Source organism: Tyto alba, unplaced genomic scaffold (genome assembly GCF_018691265.1).
Source record: "Tyto alba isolate M040663 unplaced genomic scaffold, T.alba_DEE_v4.0 Super-Scaffold_32, whole genome shotgun sequence".
Classification (NCBI taxonomy): domain Eukaryota; kingdom Metazoa; phylum Chordata; class Aves; order Strigiformes; family Tytonidae; genus Tyto; species Tyto alba.
Window position 1 is genome coordinate 7,073,063 of NW_024881307.1, and position 17,977 is coordinate 7,091,039.

Here is a 17,977-nt window from a genome sequence, read left to right on the forward strand (position 1 = left end):
CATGTGTTACACAGCCAGGTAAAGCCAGGCGGTGCTGGGCTGCCCTGTCAGCACAGCTTCCTCCAGGCTTTTTTCTCTGTGGGACTGCTGTTGTCCCACTCCCTGCCCCGTGCTCTGTGAGGCAGCGGCAGCTGACCACAGGGGGATTTCACTCCAGAGCAGGACTTGTCCTTGTGGGCTCCTGTTGCCTAGCCGGCCACCAGCTGGGGATGCAGACTCTGTGTCCAGAGGAAACCCCTCCTTGCAGCACCGCTGGTAAGACCCCAGAACTCCCCTCCCCATGCTGTGGGTGTCTCTGTGTTTGGGGGTACAGATGTTTTTCCTTGTGTTGTGCCTGCCAGCCCCTCTGTCGTGTCCCCAAAGCGGGGCCGTGGCTGCTCTCCCGGTGCTGCTTGGCGGAGCCGCTGTGCGCGGGGCAGGATGGGACCGGACGGCGTTACAGGAAGTTACAGCTGCAAAACAGCCGCCTCCAGAGAGGAGCCTTTTCCCAGAACTGGAATGGAAGGAGGCGGCTGAGCAGCACCAGACTCTCCTCCACGGGCTCCACAGGCTCAGTGCCTGGCAACACAAGCACAGGGAGCCCTGGGCTCAGCCTCCTTGGCAAGGAGTCCCGCTGGAGGTAACGCTGCTGTTTTCAGCGCAGCCATCGATCTCGCCTTGCTCAGCGCCAGCCTCACCGTTGCCGTGGGCTCCGGGTCCCAGCGTCACCAGGGCTTTGGCCACCGAACACGGAAGCAGGGAGGTGGGAGACAGCGGCAACCGGAGAGCAAAGGCATGTGGGCCAGGCGTGCACCAGGGGTCCCTGAAGGGGGGCTGCAGCAGGCGGGCGGCACGGTGCCCTCCGCTCGGCAGCGTGCTCTGGGTGGCTGAGGGGGCTGGGAAGGGGCTGGGAGCCGGGCATGGGACACGCCAGGGTTCTCTTGCTGCAAAGCTCTCCAGGCCAGGACACCCAGATTCAAGGTCAGCTCCACTGCCTCCACCCCTTTTCTGCCCCGCCCCAACCTCACCCCATGCCACAGTTTCTCCTGGACAACAAGATGAGGGTCTGCAAAAAGTCTGGGCTGTGGGAGGTGTGAGCAAGCTGTTGCCCTGCTCATCCTCTCCTGGAGGAGGACAAGTGCAGAGAGATTTGCATGCTGTCCCTTCCTACCTGCTGGGGTTTGCTTACACCCTCCCCCCGACACCCCTGTGCCTCAGTTTCTCAGGGTGTTGGGGACTGTAAGGATCATCCTGCTGAGGTGGGGTGGGAGCCTGAATCAGCACCAGCGCGGCCGGTTCTGCCAGACTGCTGTGTCACATCCCTGGGGAGCAGAGCTGGGCCCATGTGGGATAGCTGCCCAAGCACCACAGAGCGGCTGAGCCCCTCGTCTGCCTCTGGAGGTAGGAGCTTTGCCTGGGAAAAATCACCCTGTGCTGGGCTGGACCCAGTGCAGCCCTGACGGACCAGCCGAGCCCTGCAGTCCCCTGCCAGCCTTGTGCCCTGGCTACTGCTGGCTGCAGCCTCCCTGGCTGCTTTGAGTCGGAAGAGGCTGTGCTTGGCATCGCGGCATGCTGCAGCCGCCTGGGCCTGGCAGGCTTGGCGAGCGGGCTCAGCGGCTGCCAAGGACGTGGCAAGGGCTGCCTGCCGGCGGACAGCACCATTCGGCAGGGCCAGCCACAACAGGGCAGCTCCGGGGTATGCCAGTGCGGACTGGGGGAAGTCACCATGCGTGAGGATATGGGATCACCTTTATTTTCTGCTTTTCCTAAGCCCTTCCCTGCTGTCTCCTCTGTCCCAGCCCCAGCTCCTGGTGTTACAGGATTTCATGGCAGTTTGGGGAGGGTGGTTGGTTTGTTCTAATATAAATCTCTAAAATGTCAAGCCCTCAAGCCTGGGAGGAAGAAGCCTGCCCTCCCCCCAGCACTTTTTTTCTCGCGGTTATGGTAGCAGTACTGTTACTGCAGGCTTGCCTGGCAGGGTGAGTACCTCCTTGGGGCCCTGCTTTGCTGCCCTCTTGGCTTCAATCCAGCTGATGCAATGCCTGTGAATGGTGCTGGATAGGGAGTCTGAGGCGGGACGTGTTTCTGCCAGCTCAACTCTGCTCCAGCCACCCTCCCAGCTGGCCCACCACTACTCCCCATGGTCAGTGGGTTTGAAGGGTCAGATGTGGGAATGGGTCATTCCTGACCCAGGCATCTCTGGTCTGGGGTGGGGATAAGAAGAGCCTCAGGCTGCAAAATTGCACTGGGGCAAGGAACTGGCAGGTCCAGGTACCCAGCCTTGCCTCATGGGCTCTCCCCTCTCTTTCAGGCAGAGGATGTTGTGGGCCATGCAATGCCAGAGCTGCCTGCCCTGGGGCAGGTGGATGCATTTGTGTCGATCCCTGCCAGGGAGCAGGGGGAACCAAAGTGTGTATCTGTGTGCTGCTTCAGTGCCAGGTGAGCTGGGCTGTGGGCCTGTGGGACTGTGACCCTGAATCTGTCCTGACCCCAGGGAAGCTGTGTCCCTGGTGGATGGACATCCCTCTCTAAGCTGTACAGTGTGTGGTCTGTGGGTCACCCTAGAAACACATGAATCCAGTGAGTTTGGTGGTGTTATCTCTGCTGTTCTGGAGAAGGCCATCCCTGACCGTGTGTGTTCTTCCCTGCCAGGCACTTCAGGCAGCTACTTCCTCAGGAAGATCCTTTGTGCAAGAGGCATCTCCCTCCGCAGGTACAGCGCCACTCAGCTGCGACCTGACCCATTTTGCCCTGTGACTGTTTGCCACAGGACCTGGGTGGCTGACCTGGCTGTCTTGGGACCATTTGGGGGTTTGCAAGCAGAGACACTGCTTTGCCTAGACACCTAGAAGACGACCCAGACCCAAATCCCTGCCCGCTCTGAATTCAGCCCAAATTCTCTGCCTCACCATAGGTTTGCTGGGGATGCACAAGACATGGCTTGCTGACCTGCCTTCAATTCCCAGCCCTGTCCTGGCCCCAGCCCTGTGCTCTCCCTTGGTGTAAGGGAAGGAAGGGGTCTGCCAACTCTACTCAGCACTTCCCACAGCACTCACTTGTGGTCTGACCACCCTGCCTCAGGCAGTACTTGGAGCTGCTGGCCCCTGCTCTCCTTCTGAGACTCTCCCTCCTCTTGCAGGGGCTGTGTTCACTACCAGGGAGGGTCCCAGGAGTACTCTGTCCAGCCCAGATCCTCTCGCCACGGCCTATCCCAGCTGAGGAATGTGGCCTCTTCTGGTAAGTTTGCAGCTCTGTGCTGAAGAGGATGGAGGGTCCTACACAGTGGGCTGGGGGCAGCTGTTGTCCTGGGCAGTGTGAGGGTTAGTAAGAATTGGGTTCTGTCTTCTCTGCAGCCACCTCACTGCAGTGGCTCGGGGCAGGCAACTTCCCCAATCCCCTGCCAGTGAGAAGCCCTTGTCTTGTCAAGCATTTTCCTGTTCCCAGATGCCATCAAGAAACACCAGAAGAGCCTGTCTGCATGGTTCAGCCACCAGCCCAATGAAGAGAGGCAGTTTGGCCCTTCTTTCTCACTGGATGCAGTCCACGTGGACCCAGTGATCCGGGAGAGCTCCCTGGAGGAGATCCTGAAGCCCTCGCCTGACCTAACCATCCAGAACCAGCTCCAGCAGCCCTGCAGTAAAGTTATCAGCCTCCAGAACCTTTTTGATGTGGATGCCTGTGGGCGTCAGGTAAAGAACGTGGTGCTGTATGGCACTGTGGGCACAGGGAAGAGCACCCTCATCAAGAAGATGGTGGTGGACTGGTGCCATGGTTGCCTACCCCGCTTTGAGCTGGTCATCCCCTTCTCCTGCGAGGACCTGTCCCATAGTCATGCCCCCATCTCCCTGCGGCGCCTCATAACCAAGAAGTACCAGCACCTCCGGGATGTGGTGCCGATACTGGGCACTTCCAATCTCAAGGTGCTTTTTATCCTCAATGGCCTGGAGCGCCTCAACTTGGATTTCCGTCTGGCTGGCACAGAGCTGTGCTGTGACCCCAATGAGCCTGTGCCTCCCTCTGCCATCGTGGTCAACCTGCTGCGAAAATACCTCCTGCCAGAGGTCAGTGTCTCCTTTCAGCTCCTTCATGCTGGAGAAAAGCTGGGGGTGAGCCCTGGGGCATTGCAGGCATGGCCATTGTGCTAACTGCTTATCATCCAGCTTGACTGTGGGTGAACAGGCAGCCTCCATTGCTGCAGGGACTCACCAAGGTGGCCTCATGTCACTGTTACTGGTTTGTCTCTGGGATCTTTGGGGAGGCCTGGTAAGGCAAAGAAGGCAGTGTGCTGGACTGTGGTCTTCCAGATTCGATATATGTCTAGCAGGGGATGGGGAAAGCTCTTCTGTCCCCTCTGCCTGGGCCAGATTTGGACCAGTGCCCTTTAGGCAGCAGCTTCCTGAACCCCAGTCCCTGGGTGGTATGATCCTTGTGCACCTAGATGCAGTTTACGCACTTGGGACCCTGCTGAGCCTAGATCAAAGTCACAGAGGGAGCACCTCCAAACTCACCCAGCCCTCTGCTTCCAGGCCAGCATCATTGTCACCACACGCCCATCAGCAGTGCGCCGGATCCCTGGCAAGTACGTGGGCCGCTATGCCGAGATCTGTGGCTTCTCTGACACCAACCTGCAGAAGCTTTACTTCCAGATGCGCCTCAGCCAGCCTGGCTGCAGTGGAGAGAACAGTGCAGGTAACAGCTCTGGCGAGAAGGAAAACTTGTTGGAGATGTTGGTGAGGAACTTGGAGCGACACGACCAAATAGCTGCTGCCTGCTTCTTGCCTTCTTACTGCTGGCTGGTGTGCACCACGCTGCACTTCCTCTACTTCACCAGGACAGTGCCTCCCAGCCAAACCCTGACTGGCATCTACACCAGCTTCCTGAGGCTCAACTTCATTGGGGAGGTGCTGGACAGCACCGACCCCACCAATGTCTCTATGATGAAATATGTGGCCAAGACGGTGGGCAAGCTAGCTTACGAAGGGGTGATGTCCCGCAAGACCTGCTTCTCAGAGGATGACCTGCAGCAGTGCTTTGAGGTGGAGATGAAGACTGAAAGTGAGCTTAACCTCCTGGAGGTCTTCCGTAGTGACGTCTTCCGCTTCTTCCTCACTCCTTGTGTGCAGCCAGGCAAAGAGCACACCTTTGTCTTCACCATCCCTGCTATGCAGGAATACCTGGCAGCCTTGTATGTGGTGCTGGGTGAGAAGAAGACCCTGGCACAGAGAGTGGGGAAGGAGCTGTCAGAGGTCATTGGGAAGGTGAGTGAAGATGTTGCTGTTGTTCTGAATATCATCTCCAAAGTGCTGCCCTTGCGCTTCCTGCCAGTGCTCTTCAACCTGCTCAAAATCTTCCCTCGCTACTTCTCCCGATTGAGTGGTAAGGACCGGGGTGCTATTGCCCACACCATGGCAGAAGAGCTGTTCAAAGAGGAGGACTACTACAATGATGATGTCTTGGACCAGATCAATTTCAGTATCCTGGGTGTGGAGGGCCCCATGCGCCACCCTGATGAGGCCCCTGATGATGAGGTCTTTGAGCTCTTCCCCATCTTCATGGGTGGGATACTATCCCGCCGTAACCGCGCCATCCTTGAGCAGCTGGGCTGCTCCATTAAGAACCTGGCAGCCTTTGAGATTGCCAAGGCCATGAAGAAGACAGTCATCAGGAACAGCCGCAAGGGGTTACCCCCCTCTGAGCTGATGGACTACCTCTTCTTCCTGCACGAGTTCCAGAATGAGCGCTTCACAGCTGAGGCCATCCGCTCCCTCCGGACTGTCAACCTCTCATCTGTCAAGATGACCCCTCTCAAGTGCTCTGTCCTGGCATCTGTCATGGGCACCACGTGCCATGAGGTGGAGGAGCTGAACCTGACCTCCTGCAACCTTGACACGAGCAGCTTGAGGATCCTGTTCCCTGTCCTGCTGCGATGCAAAACTCTCCAGTAAGTGCCACCTTCTTCTGCCTTTGGGCAGTGCTTAGAAATTGGGCTGTCCCTCACCTCTGCCCATCACAGGGGTACACTAGGAGACGGAGCATGGCAAAGGTAGAGAAAGACATACATGCCCTTGTTTATTCTCAGTGCAGGCCTAGGGGACTACAGCCTCCAACATGCAACAGCCCTTGAGCAGCTTTTCTAGGGCACTGCATGCTGGGATTTGCAGTCCCAACACACCCTCCCCTAGGCAGCTCTCCGCAACCGGTACCACAGCCTGGGCTGCCAGCTCCCCTGGCAGACCCAAGTCTCTCCCATTGCTTGCTCCCCCAGAGCCACCCCGCATTCCTGTCTAGCTCTGCTACTGCTAACTCCGGGCAGGAGATAGGCAGTCCAAGGGTGGGAGTCTGGGCTGCGCACAGGGTTGGGTTCCGTTCCAGTCCGCCTGTAGCACTGCAGTCTTCCTGTCGCCCAGGGGGTGGCGAGCCGTGCTCAGCAGAGATGGACTCGGCTGTGCAGCGGGACTGTGCAGCATCACCTTCCTCCAGATGCTCAGGAGGGCTTGGTGGGGTCCTGTTCCCTCCTCAGCCCTTCACCCTCACTCTGCGGACCCTCCACCCCCTTCCCCTCCCTTGCTCCTGCTGGCACTGGCTCTGCTGGCTTATGCTACCCAAGCTCTGGTGCAGTTCCAGTGTGCTTCCTTTTTGGAGAGGAAACCTTGCGTGACCTTGTCTGGGGAGCCCGGGTAGGATGGTGATGGGGAGGGCCAGGGATAATGGAGAGAGCAGGGCTGCCAGGCCCACAGATAACAGCCATTTCGGTCCTGCCACTCCGATGTCCTGCTCTGCATCAGTCTGCAGCTCAACAGCCTGGGCACTGATGCCTGCAAGGAAATCCGTGACCTGCTCCTGCATGACAAGTGTGTGGTGAGCAACCTGCGGTGAGTACTGCCTCTGTCCTTGCATGAAACTGTCTCTGCTGCCCACCATGTGCCCTGGCCCTGGGCCCCCCACCCAGCCTTGTCATTGCCACGAGCTCCTGTGTTCACAGGCTGGCGAATAACCCTGTGGGTGAGGAGGGGGCACAATACCTGGCTGAGGCACTAGCAGGCAACCGCTCTCTGACTTATTTGTCCCTGCTGCACACCGCACTGGGGGACCGGGGCACTGAGATCATTGCTCAGCACCTGGCTGAGAACCAGCACCTCCAGGAGCTGAACCTGGGCTACAACTCCCTGACGGACACCGCTGCCCTGCATGTGGTGGAGGTGGCCAAAAAGCACACGACGCTGGACAAAGTGCAGTGAGTTCGCTCTGTCCTATCATCCCTCTTTCAGGCGATGCTTCTGACCCGGTGTCCCTCCCTGTGACAGTGAGCGGGGAGCCCCTCTCTGCCTCTGCATTCTGCCCCTCAGCCCTCACAGTGTCCCCCGCTCCTTTTCTCTCAATCTGCAGTCTGTACTTCAACGACATCAGTGAGGATGGCAAGCGGGCACTTCACAGCCTGCGCATGGACCGGGATGGCGTCAGGGCACTGGTCTTCCTTACAGCAGGCACTGATGTCTCCGACTACTGGTCCAATATCCTGAACGTGGTGCAGAGGAACCTGCCTTTCTGGGACCGTGAGCGGGTTCGGCAGCACCTTGCCCTCATCCTGCAGGACCTGGAGAGCAGCCGGAGACAGACTGCCAACCCCTGGAGGAAAGCGAAGTTCCTACGAGTTGAGAGTGAGGTCAAGAAGATGCTGGGGAAACTGCAGCACGGGACCCTCTAACCTGCTCTCCATCCACCTGGTCAGGGAGGCAGCGGTGCTTCTGGGGAGGAAACACTGGAGTGTGCCCCAGCAGCACATCCCCTGCACCATTATCCACATGGAGATGCCTAGCGGTTGGGTGCTACCAAGACTGTCAAAGGTGCTGGGTACGTGGGGCTCAGCCCGCATCTGCGGGGAAGTCTGAAGCATGGGAGAACTGTACAGAGACCAGGTCAGGAGAAAATGGGACTTGTTCTTCTGGGCTTGTAGAGTCCCAGCTGCTGCACCGTGGCCGCTGCTGCCCTGGCCACAGCCATGGCAGAGGGGCGGGACTCAGGCTTGCTCATGAAGCCTTTGGTAGCATTAAAGTGCACTGCTTTGTTTCCACTGGAGCACACTAGTGCCAAGACTTGATCTCTCTGGGCCCTTCCTGGGGGAGGAATGCGGAAGGTGCTGGTGCAGCTGTCCCTCCTGCAGTTGGAATGGAGAGCTCTGGCTCTTCCCCGTCTCACGGAGAGGGGATGGGGCAGCCCACTTCTGCTCCAGCAAATGCTGAACCAGTAGGTCTTTCCCACTGTGGGCTGCTGTTGGGGGCAGCTGGAAGCTGGGACACCAGGATCTGTTCCCAAGCTGGGTGTCCTGGGGTGCTGGTCCCTGCTCCCAGCTGGGTGAGGGCTGGCAGTGGCCCCGGGGCTGGGAGGGCAGGGGAGATGTTGGCCGTTTAACCATTAAACCTGGGGCGTCTTGGAAGAGGCGGGGACACTGCCTTCCCTGCCACTTCACCCTGTACCTTGCTCCCTCTTGCATTCCCTGAAGCCATGAAGCAAACAAAAGGTATGTGCCGGGACAGTGGGGCTTTGTCCTGCAGAGACCCTTCCCACATGCGGCTCTCCAGGCCCTGCTTCCGCATGGAGCAAGGCAATGTCAGAGCCCAGGCAGGCTGTGGGAAGGAGCTAAATGCATTCAGGAAAATGCAGATGGACATTGTGGGGGAACTTGGCAGGAATCCCCTCTCCTTGGGTTTGGGTGTCGTTGTGCTGGAAGAGGTGGGGAGGGGTTTTATGGAGAGGTGCTCAGTGGAAGGCCTTTGTGTCCATCTCGGGGCTCCAACCAGTTCTCTGGGGCCCTGGTGACTCTTCTTATCCCACTCTGAAAAGCCCTGTAAACCCCCGGGACTAACCTCCATCTGCATACCGCCACCTGGCCCTACTTTGCCCCCAGTGCTGCAGGACCCCACTGGGCTGGGCAGCAGCAGGTGCCCGCTGGACCCAAGCAGCAGCTCTCCTGTTGCTTTGAAATGCAGGAGGACACTGGTGGCGGGCCCAAGGGCCCACCTCTGCCCGGGCGCAAGCTGTAGCTGGGGGGCTGCATCGACTTGGCAAACCCACCTCGCATGGCATGCTCAGCCTGCAACTGGAAAAGCCCTGCATGCTTGAGAGTGTGGTGAGGTCTGCTCCCAGACTGCCACCTCCTGCACTGACCTCTCCTCTCCCTCTGCAGGGCTCGAGGGTGACAAGAAGTCCATCATGTAAGTGCTGAGCCCCCGCTGGCCGAGGGCTTCCTGGGGTTCATGGCCCCATAAGTGGGCTGTGCTGGGGCACATCCTCAGCTCAGGTTTTGTGGGCAACACCTGCCAGTCCTAGCTGCCTGTCCCAGGAAGGTCTTCCCTGAGTTGTTAGCTCAGGAGAGATGTGAGGGATAGTTCAAGAGGGAGATCCCCTTCCTGGGCTTTCCCCAAGGAAGAAGAGGCACTGAAGCTGTGGCCTTGGCTGGCCCTTTCTGGGAGGAACGGGGATCCTCTGGGGAAGGCAGGGGGAGGGCCATGCTGGTGCACTAATGTGGCCTCTCCTGCCTGTTATCATTTCAGAAAATTTGAATTTAACCCCAAAGATGGGATCGACAACCCTGCCTTGTCGCTGACTGAGGACACGGGTAAATACCCTTATCTCCACAGGGCATCCCTGTGTCAGCACGGGGTTCTGGCAGCTGGGCTTTGCTGGGGTCCTGGGCTCGCTCACTCTGGGTAGCTGTGAGGAGGTGAACACATAAGGCAGCAGGGATGGGGAGACCCCAGCCCAGGATGGGGTAGAGAACTCGTGTTAGGATCCCTGCAGGGCCCTGCTCACAGGTTGTGCTCCTACACAGAGGGTGAGGGCCTGGGGGAGCCCCGCTTCTATCTCCTGAGCAAGGGCAGCACGGAGACCTTCGGCTTCTGCCTCCACGAGGAACTGGGCTGCCGGGGCCATGTCATCCGGCAGATCGAGCCGGGGGGTCTGGCCCAGCGCAGGGGGCTGCGGGACGGGGACCGGCTCCTCCAGGTTAATGGCCACTTCGTGGACCACATGGACCACCGCAGGGTAAGCTGGCAGCACCCCGGAGCTGTGGGAATGCCCAGGTCCTCCCTGGCCAAGGGCACAGATGGTGCAGGAACCTGCTGCCCCTCTGAGGCCCTGATTCCACAGGCTGTGGGTGGATGAGTGCCCTGCCCAGGGTTCACAGCCTGGGTCCTTCCAGGTGGTGCAGAAGATCAAGGCCAGCGGGAACCAGGTCCTACTGGCAGTGCTGGATGGCGACTCCTATGAAGCAGCCAAAGCCCTGGGCAGGGACCTGTCCCAGATGCTGCCGGCTGACATCCGCCCACGCCTCTGCCACATCACACGAGACAAAAGCGGTTTTGGCTTCGGTGTGTCAGGTCCAGAAGGTAAAACGGGCAGCAGGATGCCAGTGCCCCACCAGCCTCCCTGATGCAGTGCCCCGCTTGCCCCAGACTGCCTCTTCTCCTCCCTGCAGGCACGAAGGGCACCTTCCAGCTGTCAGTGCGGCAGGATGGGCCAGCGGAGAGAGCAGGGGTGCCACCAGGCTCCTGGCTCCTGGAGCTGAATGGGGCCAGCGTGAGGAGCTACTCACATGCGCAGCTTGCCAGAAAGGTGCGTGCTCCCAGTGTGGGTGGGTGGGGGACTGGGGTCAGCAACGTCACTCAGCACCCTGCATTTTTCCATCCAGCTTAAGCAGAGTGGCAGCAAGGTGACGCTGCTGGTGGCGTCCAGTTCTGTGGAGGAGTTTTACCGCCTGCGGGGCCTGCGGGTCACGGCTGCCGTGGCAGACACTTCCTGGCTCCCCTTCAAGGTCCGGGAGCTGCACATGGTGAAGGGTCCGGCTGGCTATGGGTTTCTGCTCAAGGAGGATGATTGCAGCTCAGGGGCCACAGGTGAGGGGGATGAGGTGGGCAGTCTGTACCTGAGCAAGGCGTGTCTGAGGGTTGGTAACAGCTGCAAGCCCTGTGCCCACAGCGGGACCCTGTCCCCACCTGCATGAGGGGATCAGCAGTGCCAGTTCCCCTCTGGCTGAATGCCTCTGTGAGCATCTCCCCACCTTCCCTCTGTCCTGCTCTGGCAGGCCAGTTCTTGTGGGACATAGATGCGGGACTGCCGGCCGACCAGGCAGGGATGAAGGAAGGGGACCGTCTCCTGGCTGTGAATGGTGAGAGCATCGAGGGGCTGGACCACCAGCAGACAGTGCTCAGGATCCGTGCCCATGATGACCAGGTCACGCTGCTGGTCATTGACCCTGCTGGCGATGAGTTTTACCAGTCGGTAGGTTTTGGGGACCCAGCGCGGTCTCACCCTGGCTGGGGAGCCCTGGGGTGCTGCAAGCTGGATGATGGGATGGGTGTCTTGTCCCCAGGACTGCACAGTGAGGTCCTCCCCAAGGGACCTGGCTTGCCGTGGAGTGCCTGCTGTATGGCTATCCCTCTTCTGCTCTTCCAGATTGGGCTGTCCCCTCTGCTATTCTTTGAGGACAGTGACCCTGCCTCAGGCTCCTGCACACCCTCCCTGTCATACCCCAGTGGCTCCCCTGGACTCTGTCACATTGAGGTGGGACCAAAGGGACCTGGCTTCTGGCTGGTGGCTGCTGCCAACAGTATCGGCATCACACAGGTAACTCCTCTTGCTGGGCCCTTGCGTCAGTGCTTCTAACAGCCTGGCACTGCTCTGAGTCCTTGTACTCGCCTGCCCTGCCTGTCCTAATATTTCCCTGGCACCTGTGATGCTGGCAGGAGGCGGGGCTGTGTGGTCCCCTGACCACAGAGGCCAGGCAGAAAGACCCCTCCAACTTGCCCGTGGGGCAAGGGTGGAGTGTGGTGGGGTGGGTGGATGTGTGCTGCCCACAATGTCCCCGCTGTGTCGCCTCAGAGCCGGCACCAGGAGGAGCAGAGGAAGCTGCGCCAGGCGTTCTAGAGGCCCAGGAGCACCCTGTCTCCAGCCAGGCTCCTGCACACAGCGCCTCGACCCAAGCCACCTCCAGCTCATCAGTGCCCCTCAACTGGCTCCCTGCAGAGCACAACGCTGCTCGTCATGGCCGTTGCACGCATAGCTGCTGTGTCTCTGTGCCTGTGGTGGGGCTCACAGCATCACACCTCCCAGAGACTCAACTCCACTGACCAAGGATGACTCCAAGATGTTATTAACCATGGCAGTCAGTGGCTTCTTGTAACCTAAAGACAGACCGATGTCTTTGCCTGCCCAGCTGCCTCCAGGGGTATCTAGGGACATTGCACTGAAGCTCTTGCCCAGCTCCAGGCTCTGGGAGCACCCAGGAGAGCCAAGGCACTGCACTCCAGGCTGCAATCCAGGGGACTGGGAAGCCTGAGGCCTGGCTCAGCCCAAGACTGGACTATGGGCTACTGTGTGAAGGGGAAAGTGAGCAGCAGAGGCCGATGGGGTGCTGGAGGAACCCTCCACCTGAGCCTGTGGGCTCAGGTATGCCCCTGCATGGATATCTCTTCTGTGCTCCTCCTCTCATCCTCCCTGTGAACCTGTGGGCAGTGAGCATCTGCCAGTCATGACAGCACTGTTCCTGCATCACTCATTTGGGGTGTGATTAAACAACACATCCACACTGCTGCTTGTGTGGGTAATGTTACGGAGAAGACTGTGACTCAGCAATGCGTCCCAAGGCCAGACAGGACTCATCTTCTCTTACCTAGCCTGGGGCAGCTGGGCTGTTGAGCAAAGGATGTGGGAAGATCTTCAAGTGTGCTGATAGGGAGGTAGGGACTGAGAGCCTGTCCTGTCTCAGGAACCCCAGGGTGCTATATCTCCAGGGGGTTGAGGCCAAACTCCTGTAGGTGCTCCTTGTTCTCCATGGCAATGCTCATACCTAGCTCTTCCCACTCCTGGCTGGCCTTTGTCATCTTGGCCAGCACAAGGTCCAGGCTACCCTGGTGGGAAAGAGGATGGTGAGAAGGGGGAACTGCCCTGCCAGGGGGAGCCACCCACAGCCACGTCCCCACTCACATGGAGGATCTTCTCATACTCCCTCTCCAGGGTGTAGAGCCTGTCCTGCAGCTGGGTGATGTTCCTGTCCCTCTCTGCAGGTGCCTGGGTGGCAGTCTCCTGGATCTGCTGGCTCTCCTGGAGCCTGGTGGCTGTGGGGTGTGGGAACAGAGGCAGGAGACACGGGGCATGTGGGCACAGGAGCCTGGCACTGTGTGACCAGTGCATGGGAGGGTGTGGACAGTGTGTGGCACAGCCCCTGCCCAATTCCCCTCACCCCTGGGGTGGCAGAGGGCTCTGGGACAGGAGTGGGATCACAGCATCCCCTCTGCAGTCAGCAGCTCCCAAGGTCGGGGATGCACTCGGATCAGGGCCAGGCTTTGCCTTCAGCTTCTGACAGCACAGAGCAAATAATTCCCATCTCCCCTCACTCCCCTCCAAATGCACTTTTCTGTCCTGGAGTGAACCCCATCCCCATCCTCCTGTGAGGGGCAGTCATGCTAGGGAGCCATACCGAGCTGCTCCTGCAGGCTCTTCACCTTCACCTCCAAGTGCTGGCTGTGGGCTGCTGTCTTCGTCTGCAGCTCCTGGTATTGCCGCATCGTTTCTGGTATCCAGGGAGGAGAGAAGGGTACAAATGTGGTGACTCTAGGAGGGACTAGCAGGTGGTCCCTGTGCTCAGATCCCAGCACCTGTGATCAGGCAGGGGCTTCAGCAAGGCCTGACCTGAGGGCTCCCCTGGCAGAGTGACGCATCAGAAGCAACCGTGCATGCACCCTCTCTCTCTGCTTGGCAGGGCTGTGACAGTGCCGGGGGTGGGGGGCAGGAGGGAACCCCGGAGGGAAAGTTTTACCTCTCTGTTGAGCGTGGGGGAGTAAAAATGAGCACGGAGTTTTGCATATGGCAAAGACCGCAAACCTCTGGCTGAGGTTTTACCTCTGCTAAAATCAGCCCCTTCTTGAGCACTGACGGAGGTAATAAGTTTTGCAGGCAAGGAAGTCTCTGCCTCTGTAGTCTCCCCTGCCTGTGCTGAGTACAGGCATCTGGGGTGCAACGAGTCCATGTCCAGAGCCTTTGCATGCTGACAGTGTGGGAGGGAGCAGGGTTATCCAACAGCAGGGTGGTTTGGTGCTGAGCAGTCAAGGCCAAAGGGAGATGTGAGGTAAGCTTGGCTTGCTTGCCCCTGCAGCACCAAGGTGTGGGCTCCCTGCATCTGTCCCACTGCCCCCTCCCAACTCTGTGCTTACCTTCATGAATGTCTTGCTTGTCTTCCTGTGCCTGCTCCAGTGCCTTCTCCAGGTCCCACAGCCTCGGCTTGAGCCCTTCATTGGCAGCTTTTACCTGCCAGGTCATGTCCCTCCAGGGAACTGCGAACCAGAGACAGACAGGACTGCCATGGGGACAACATGCTTTCTGACAGGTGACCCACAACACAACCCTGGCCTGAGCACCGGCAAAGGTCACCATCCAAACCATATTGGGTGGCTGTTCCCTGTCCACTACCTCCTTGGTACCTTGGCCCAGCAGTGACTTATTCCCAGGCTTTCTTTGCTCCCAGAGTCAGGGGGATGTGGATACCTCCTCAGCCCCTGACTGGCCCCAAGCCCTGCCTGAACCAGAGTGAATCTCATAGCAAGAAACCTCCCCATCATTTCAGCCCAGGGCTGTGCTAGGGAAGTATTTCTACGGGGTGTGGGGGGGATGTCCCACCATAACATCCCTACCACCTCCCATCTGCTTTCATCGTTGCTCCTCTCTTTCACTGCCATCTCTGCAACATTGCTGGCCTCTGTAAGCAGCTGCTGCACTGCACACTAGGGACTCTTGGGCCAGCACAGACAGCCCCTGGGACTGGAGCCCACATGCAAGAGTGGCTGTGTGCTCTCTTCTGCCATGACTTGCCTCCAGGAAGGACTAGTCCCTAGGAAGTGCATGCAAGGCAGTGTGCATCCTTTGCTTGCTCCAGCCCCTGGCTCTTCCCAACCTTACCCAAGTGCTCTTTTGGTATGTCAGCCTCCAGTGCTGCTTTCCTGTATTTTTCTTCAGCTTGGCTTTCTGCAGCCAGAGGGAAAAAGGAAGGGACAGAGTCAATAGCAGCTCTTTAAAGGGGCTTGGCCCAGGGGAAGCCTGCCTTGGGATGTCTGCCCCAGGAAATTTTGGTTGACACCCACCTCCAACTCAAACACTGGCACCAGGGCAGTATTTGTGCAGACACCTGTCAGACATGGAGTCAAGGTGTAGCCGGTTTTACTTGAAGTGGCTCCCCTGGAGAGAGGTGTGCTCATTTGGGACTGAGGGCTGGGATTTTGCAGTGAAGATGGGGCAGTAGCCATGGTGCATAGAAGCTTGGGGACCCCTTCCAAAACCCCACCCCAGACACTCTTCCAGCCTGGTGCATGCTTGCACTTTCAGAGGCATGTAGGAGAGGCTGGAGCCTGGCAGAGCCTTTCTCTTTATCCTCCCAACCAGACCCTGCTGGCAAAGACACCGCAGCATGGAAAAGCCACTGCCCTGGTACACCACCTGCCACAGCAGCGGTGTGCCATGCTCTGCCGCTGCTGCTCAGCCCCTGCCAGCCCAGGGCACGGCCACAGGGCTCTGTGCTCAGGCTTCGATGCTGCTAACAGGAAGGCTATGCATGGCATCCCTGTCCTCTCATCCCTCTCCTGGCCGCATGTGCACATCGTACATCAGCCTGCTTGTGTCATGGCAAAGCACTGTGCTTCCCCACACCACCCCGGCTCCAGTGCTGCTTTCTTCCATTATCTGGGACCAGTGCTGTCTGTTGGTTGACGGCTCATGATGAGTTCCTACATAGCACATGGCGTGCTGAGATGTCAGATGAGCAGGACAGCGGGAAGCAGCATGCAGCACTAGATATAGCAAGGGACCCCTGCATAGATTGGTTATAAAACTCTGTCTTGATTTTACTGCCTTTGGTAAAGCGTGGTAAATATTTCTGGGACCGGCAGCTCCTTGTCTGGCTTTAATTACCTGGGCAAATTTTCCTAAGGATTATATTGACCTCAAATATGTCAACATTTATTGAGGCTGTGTTCCTGAGGCTTTTCCCATTAGATGCTAATGGATTCTGGCTAATAGTCAAGCCGGATTGACCACCGGAGGGTGCCCTGGCCAGCTCAGGGATACCACAAGTACCTGGGGAGAGGGCTGGGGAGGGTTTTACCAGCTTTGTGGAGCCAAATATAAAAATCACCATGGCCCGAATCCAAAGAGATCAGGGAACATGCTTGAGCAATTGCATTCCTAACTATCTGCTTCTCTGGGCATGATTCACTCCAAGTCGCGGCTGTATTTATGTGTGAGACTTCAAGCAAAGGTTGCTTTTGCTTGGGACTGTTTCCTCCCTGTGGGAAAGAGGAGTCCAGCACCTCTCTGCAGGGCTCCCGTTTGCTTCTGTCCCTCAGGCCCTGGCTGGGGCCATGCTCAGCACAGCAGTTATTTGCCACTGCTGTGCTGGAAAGCCACGTCACACTGGTCGTTTTGAAATAGCCATCTGCCACTTTGGTGGTTGGCAGCCGAGAGTGTGTCCAGGTGCCTGGGTGCCTCTGGCCACCCGTGTACATCTCATGTGATTGTGGGTGAGCAGTGTCTAGGTCCTTTGCTGGTCACGCCACCAAAGACTGGACATAAGTCTGTGCTCCCCTTCCCTTCTGTGTGCCCCACGCTGCCTGCCAGCCAGCTGCCAGGCACAGTGCCTGTGCACATACTGATGTCCCTCAGATTGCTGAGCTCTACGTGGCTGGGCAGTGGTTTCGGATGCATGTGCATGGGTGTGCACAAGGTGCATGCCAGCTTCTATGTCTGTATGTCTGCACAGAGGAATGGCCCCCACTGTTGTCCCTGGCCCAGGCCCAGCTCCCCTGGCTCTCCACATCCAGCCTGCCGCGCCAGCTCCTCCGGCAGGACTGCATGTCCCTGCTGTGCTTCCCTGGGTTGCCCTGGAAGCAGATGGTCCTGCAGGCACCAGCTCCCTGCTCCCACTGCCTACCTCGCTCCTGCTGCCCTGACCACGCAACGAGGTGCTGAAGAACTGCAGTGCACCCAGGAAGCACCTGCTTGCTCCCAGGTATTTGGGGTTAATTGCATCGTGAGCAGAAACTGCAGTTTAAAATCCTCTTTCTTCCTTCCTCTCCTATTTTATAGAGGAGATCTAAATCCAACCACAGTCCCCAGGGCAAAGCTTGCAGTGCTGAGCAGGAAGGTGTGCTGGAGAGGAGAGCCAGGGCAGGAAGGGAAGGCTAGGCTTGCTCCCGGCTGTGATCTGAGAGAGTTGCCTTCCCCACCATGTCCCCATTTCCCCACAGCTCAGCTGGATCCATGCTGGGGCTGCTCTGGGACTGCCTCTCTGGGATGTGAGTGGGACAAGGTGGAGCCTACCTGATCAGGGTCATGTTCCTCACTCCAGCCAAACATGACCTGTTCAGTGCTGGGGAACAGGACCAGCTTCAGACCATCCCAGCACTGTGCTGGACACAGGGCACGTTTGATCCACACCTCTGTCACAGGAATGAGATGGTGCCCTGGGCTGGCAGGGGCTGAGCAGCAGCGGCAGAGCATGGCACATCGCTGCTGTGGCAGGTGGTGTACCAGGGCAGTGGCTTTTCCATGCTGCTGTGTCTTTGCACATTTGACACCCCAGGGGTCCTGGCTCCCAGGACAGAGTGGGTGTGTAGGTGCTGCAGGGGACCCAAAGGGGTGAGCTCTGTCATGTAGTTCCTCTCCAGTGTGGATCCCAGCTCCCTCCAGGCTTGAGCCCAGCCTCTGGGTGCTCACGCGCCCCAAAGTGAGGCTGGCCAAACTGCAGCATTTGCTGTTTTGTTTTGCCTTTCCTCCTCGAAGCCTGTGCTGTGAGACTGATGTCGTGCTGTGCCAGCCTCAGCTGCTTTTTTTTTTTTTTTTTTTTTTTTTTTGCAAAGGAAGTGTTCTTCTGCCTGGGAAAGGAGGCTGAAAAGAGGATCTGAAGGCAGTGAAGAAACAGAACTAAACTTACTTTTGAGCCCGTGTCGTAATTTCT

General features: G+C 58.4%; 3 protein-coding genes across 8 annotated transcripts; 2 read left to right on the forward strand and 1 right to left on the reverse strand.

The window, feature by feature from the left end:
* The first annotated feature begins 236 nt into the window (after positions 1–236).
* NLRX1 (NLR family member X1) lies at positions 237–8,055 on the forward strand. Of its 6 annotated transcripts, none has more exons than XM_032998245.2 (9): positions 237–255; positions 2,291–2,418; positions 2,632–2,692; positions 3,119–3,216; positions 3,424–4,040; positions 4,506–5,920; positions 6,765–6,851; positions 6,962–7,213; positions 7,366–8,055. In XM_032998245.2, exons 2-9 carry the CDS (start codon positions 2,298–2,300, stop codon positions 7,682–7,684), a joined length of 2,970 nt encoding a protein of 989 aa, XP_032854136.1. In that variant the 5' UTR covers positions 237–255; positions 2,291–2,297; the 3' UTR covers positions 7,685–8,055. The 6 variants fall into 6 exon arrangements, with proteins under 6 accessions (XP_032854136.1, XP_032854137.1, XP_032854138.1 ...); XM_032998246.2 differs by lacking the exon at positions 237–255 and adding an exon at positions 519–785; XM_032998247.2 differs by lacking the exon at positions 237–255 and adding an exon at positions 628–772.
* On the forward strand, positions 7,796–12,565 carry PDZD3 (PDZ domain containing 3; the record flags this gene model as incomplete). Its single annotated transcript, XM_032998222.2, has 10 exons — positions 7,796–7,895; positions 9,164–9,191; positions 9,531–9,595; positions 9,809–10,020; positions 10,178–10,364; positions 10,454–10,590; positions 10,667–10,871; positions 11,060–11,256; positions 11,431–11,601; positions 11,857–12,565. Coding segments are annotated over 10 exons (1,347 nt in total), but the record flags the coding sequence as incomplete, so codon positions are not given.
* Positions 12,566–12,622: 57 nt separating this feature from the next.
* Positions 12,623–16,159, reverse strand: CCDC153 (coiled-coil domain containing 153). Its single transcript, XM_042800392.1, has 6 exons — positions 16,099–16,159; positions 14,929–14,985; positions 14,187–14,306; positions 13,454–13,546; positions 12,961–13,091; positions 12,623–12,884 (listed from the first exon to the last, which is right to left on the reverse strand). The coding sequence occupies exons 1-6, from the start codon at positions 16,157–16,159 to the stop codon at positions 12,756–12,758; spliced, it is 591 nt and encodes a 196-aa protein (XP_042656326.1). The 3' UTR covers positions 12,623–12,755.
* Positions 16,160–17,977: the final 1,818 nt, after the last annotated feature.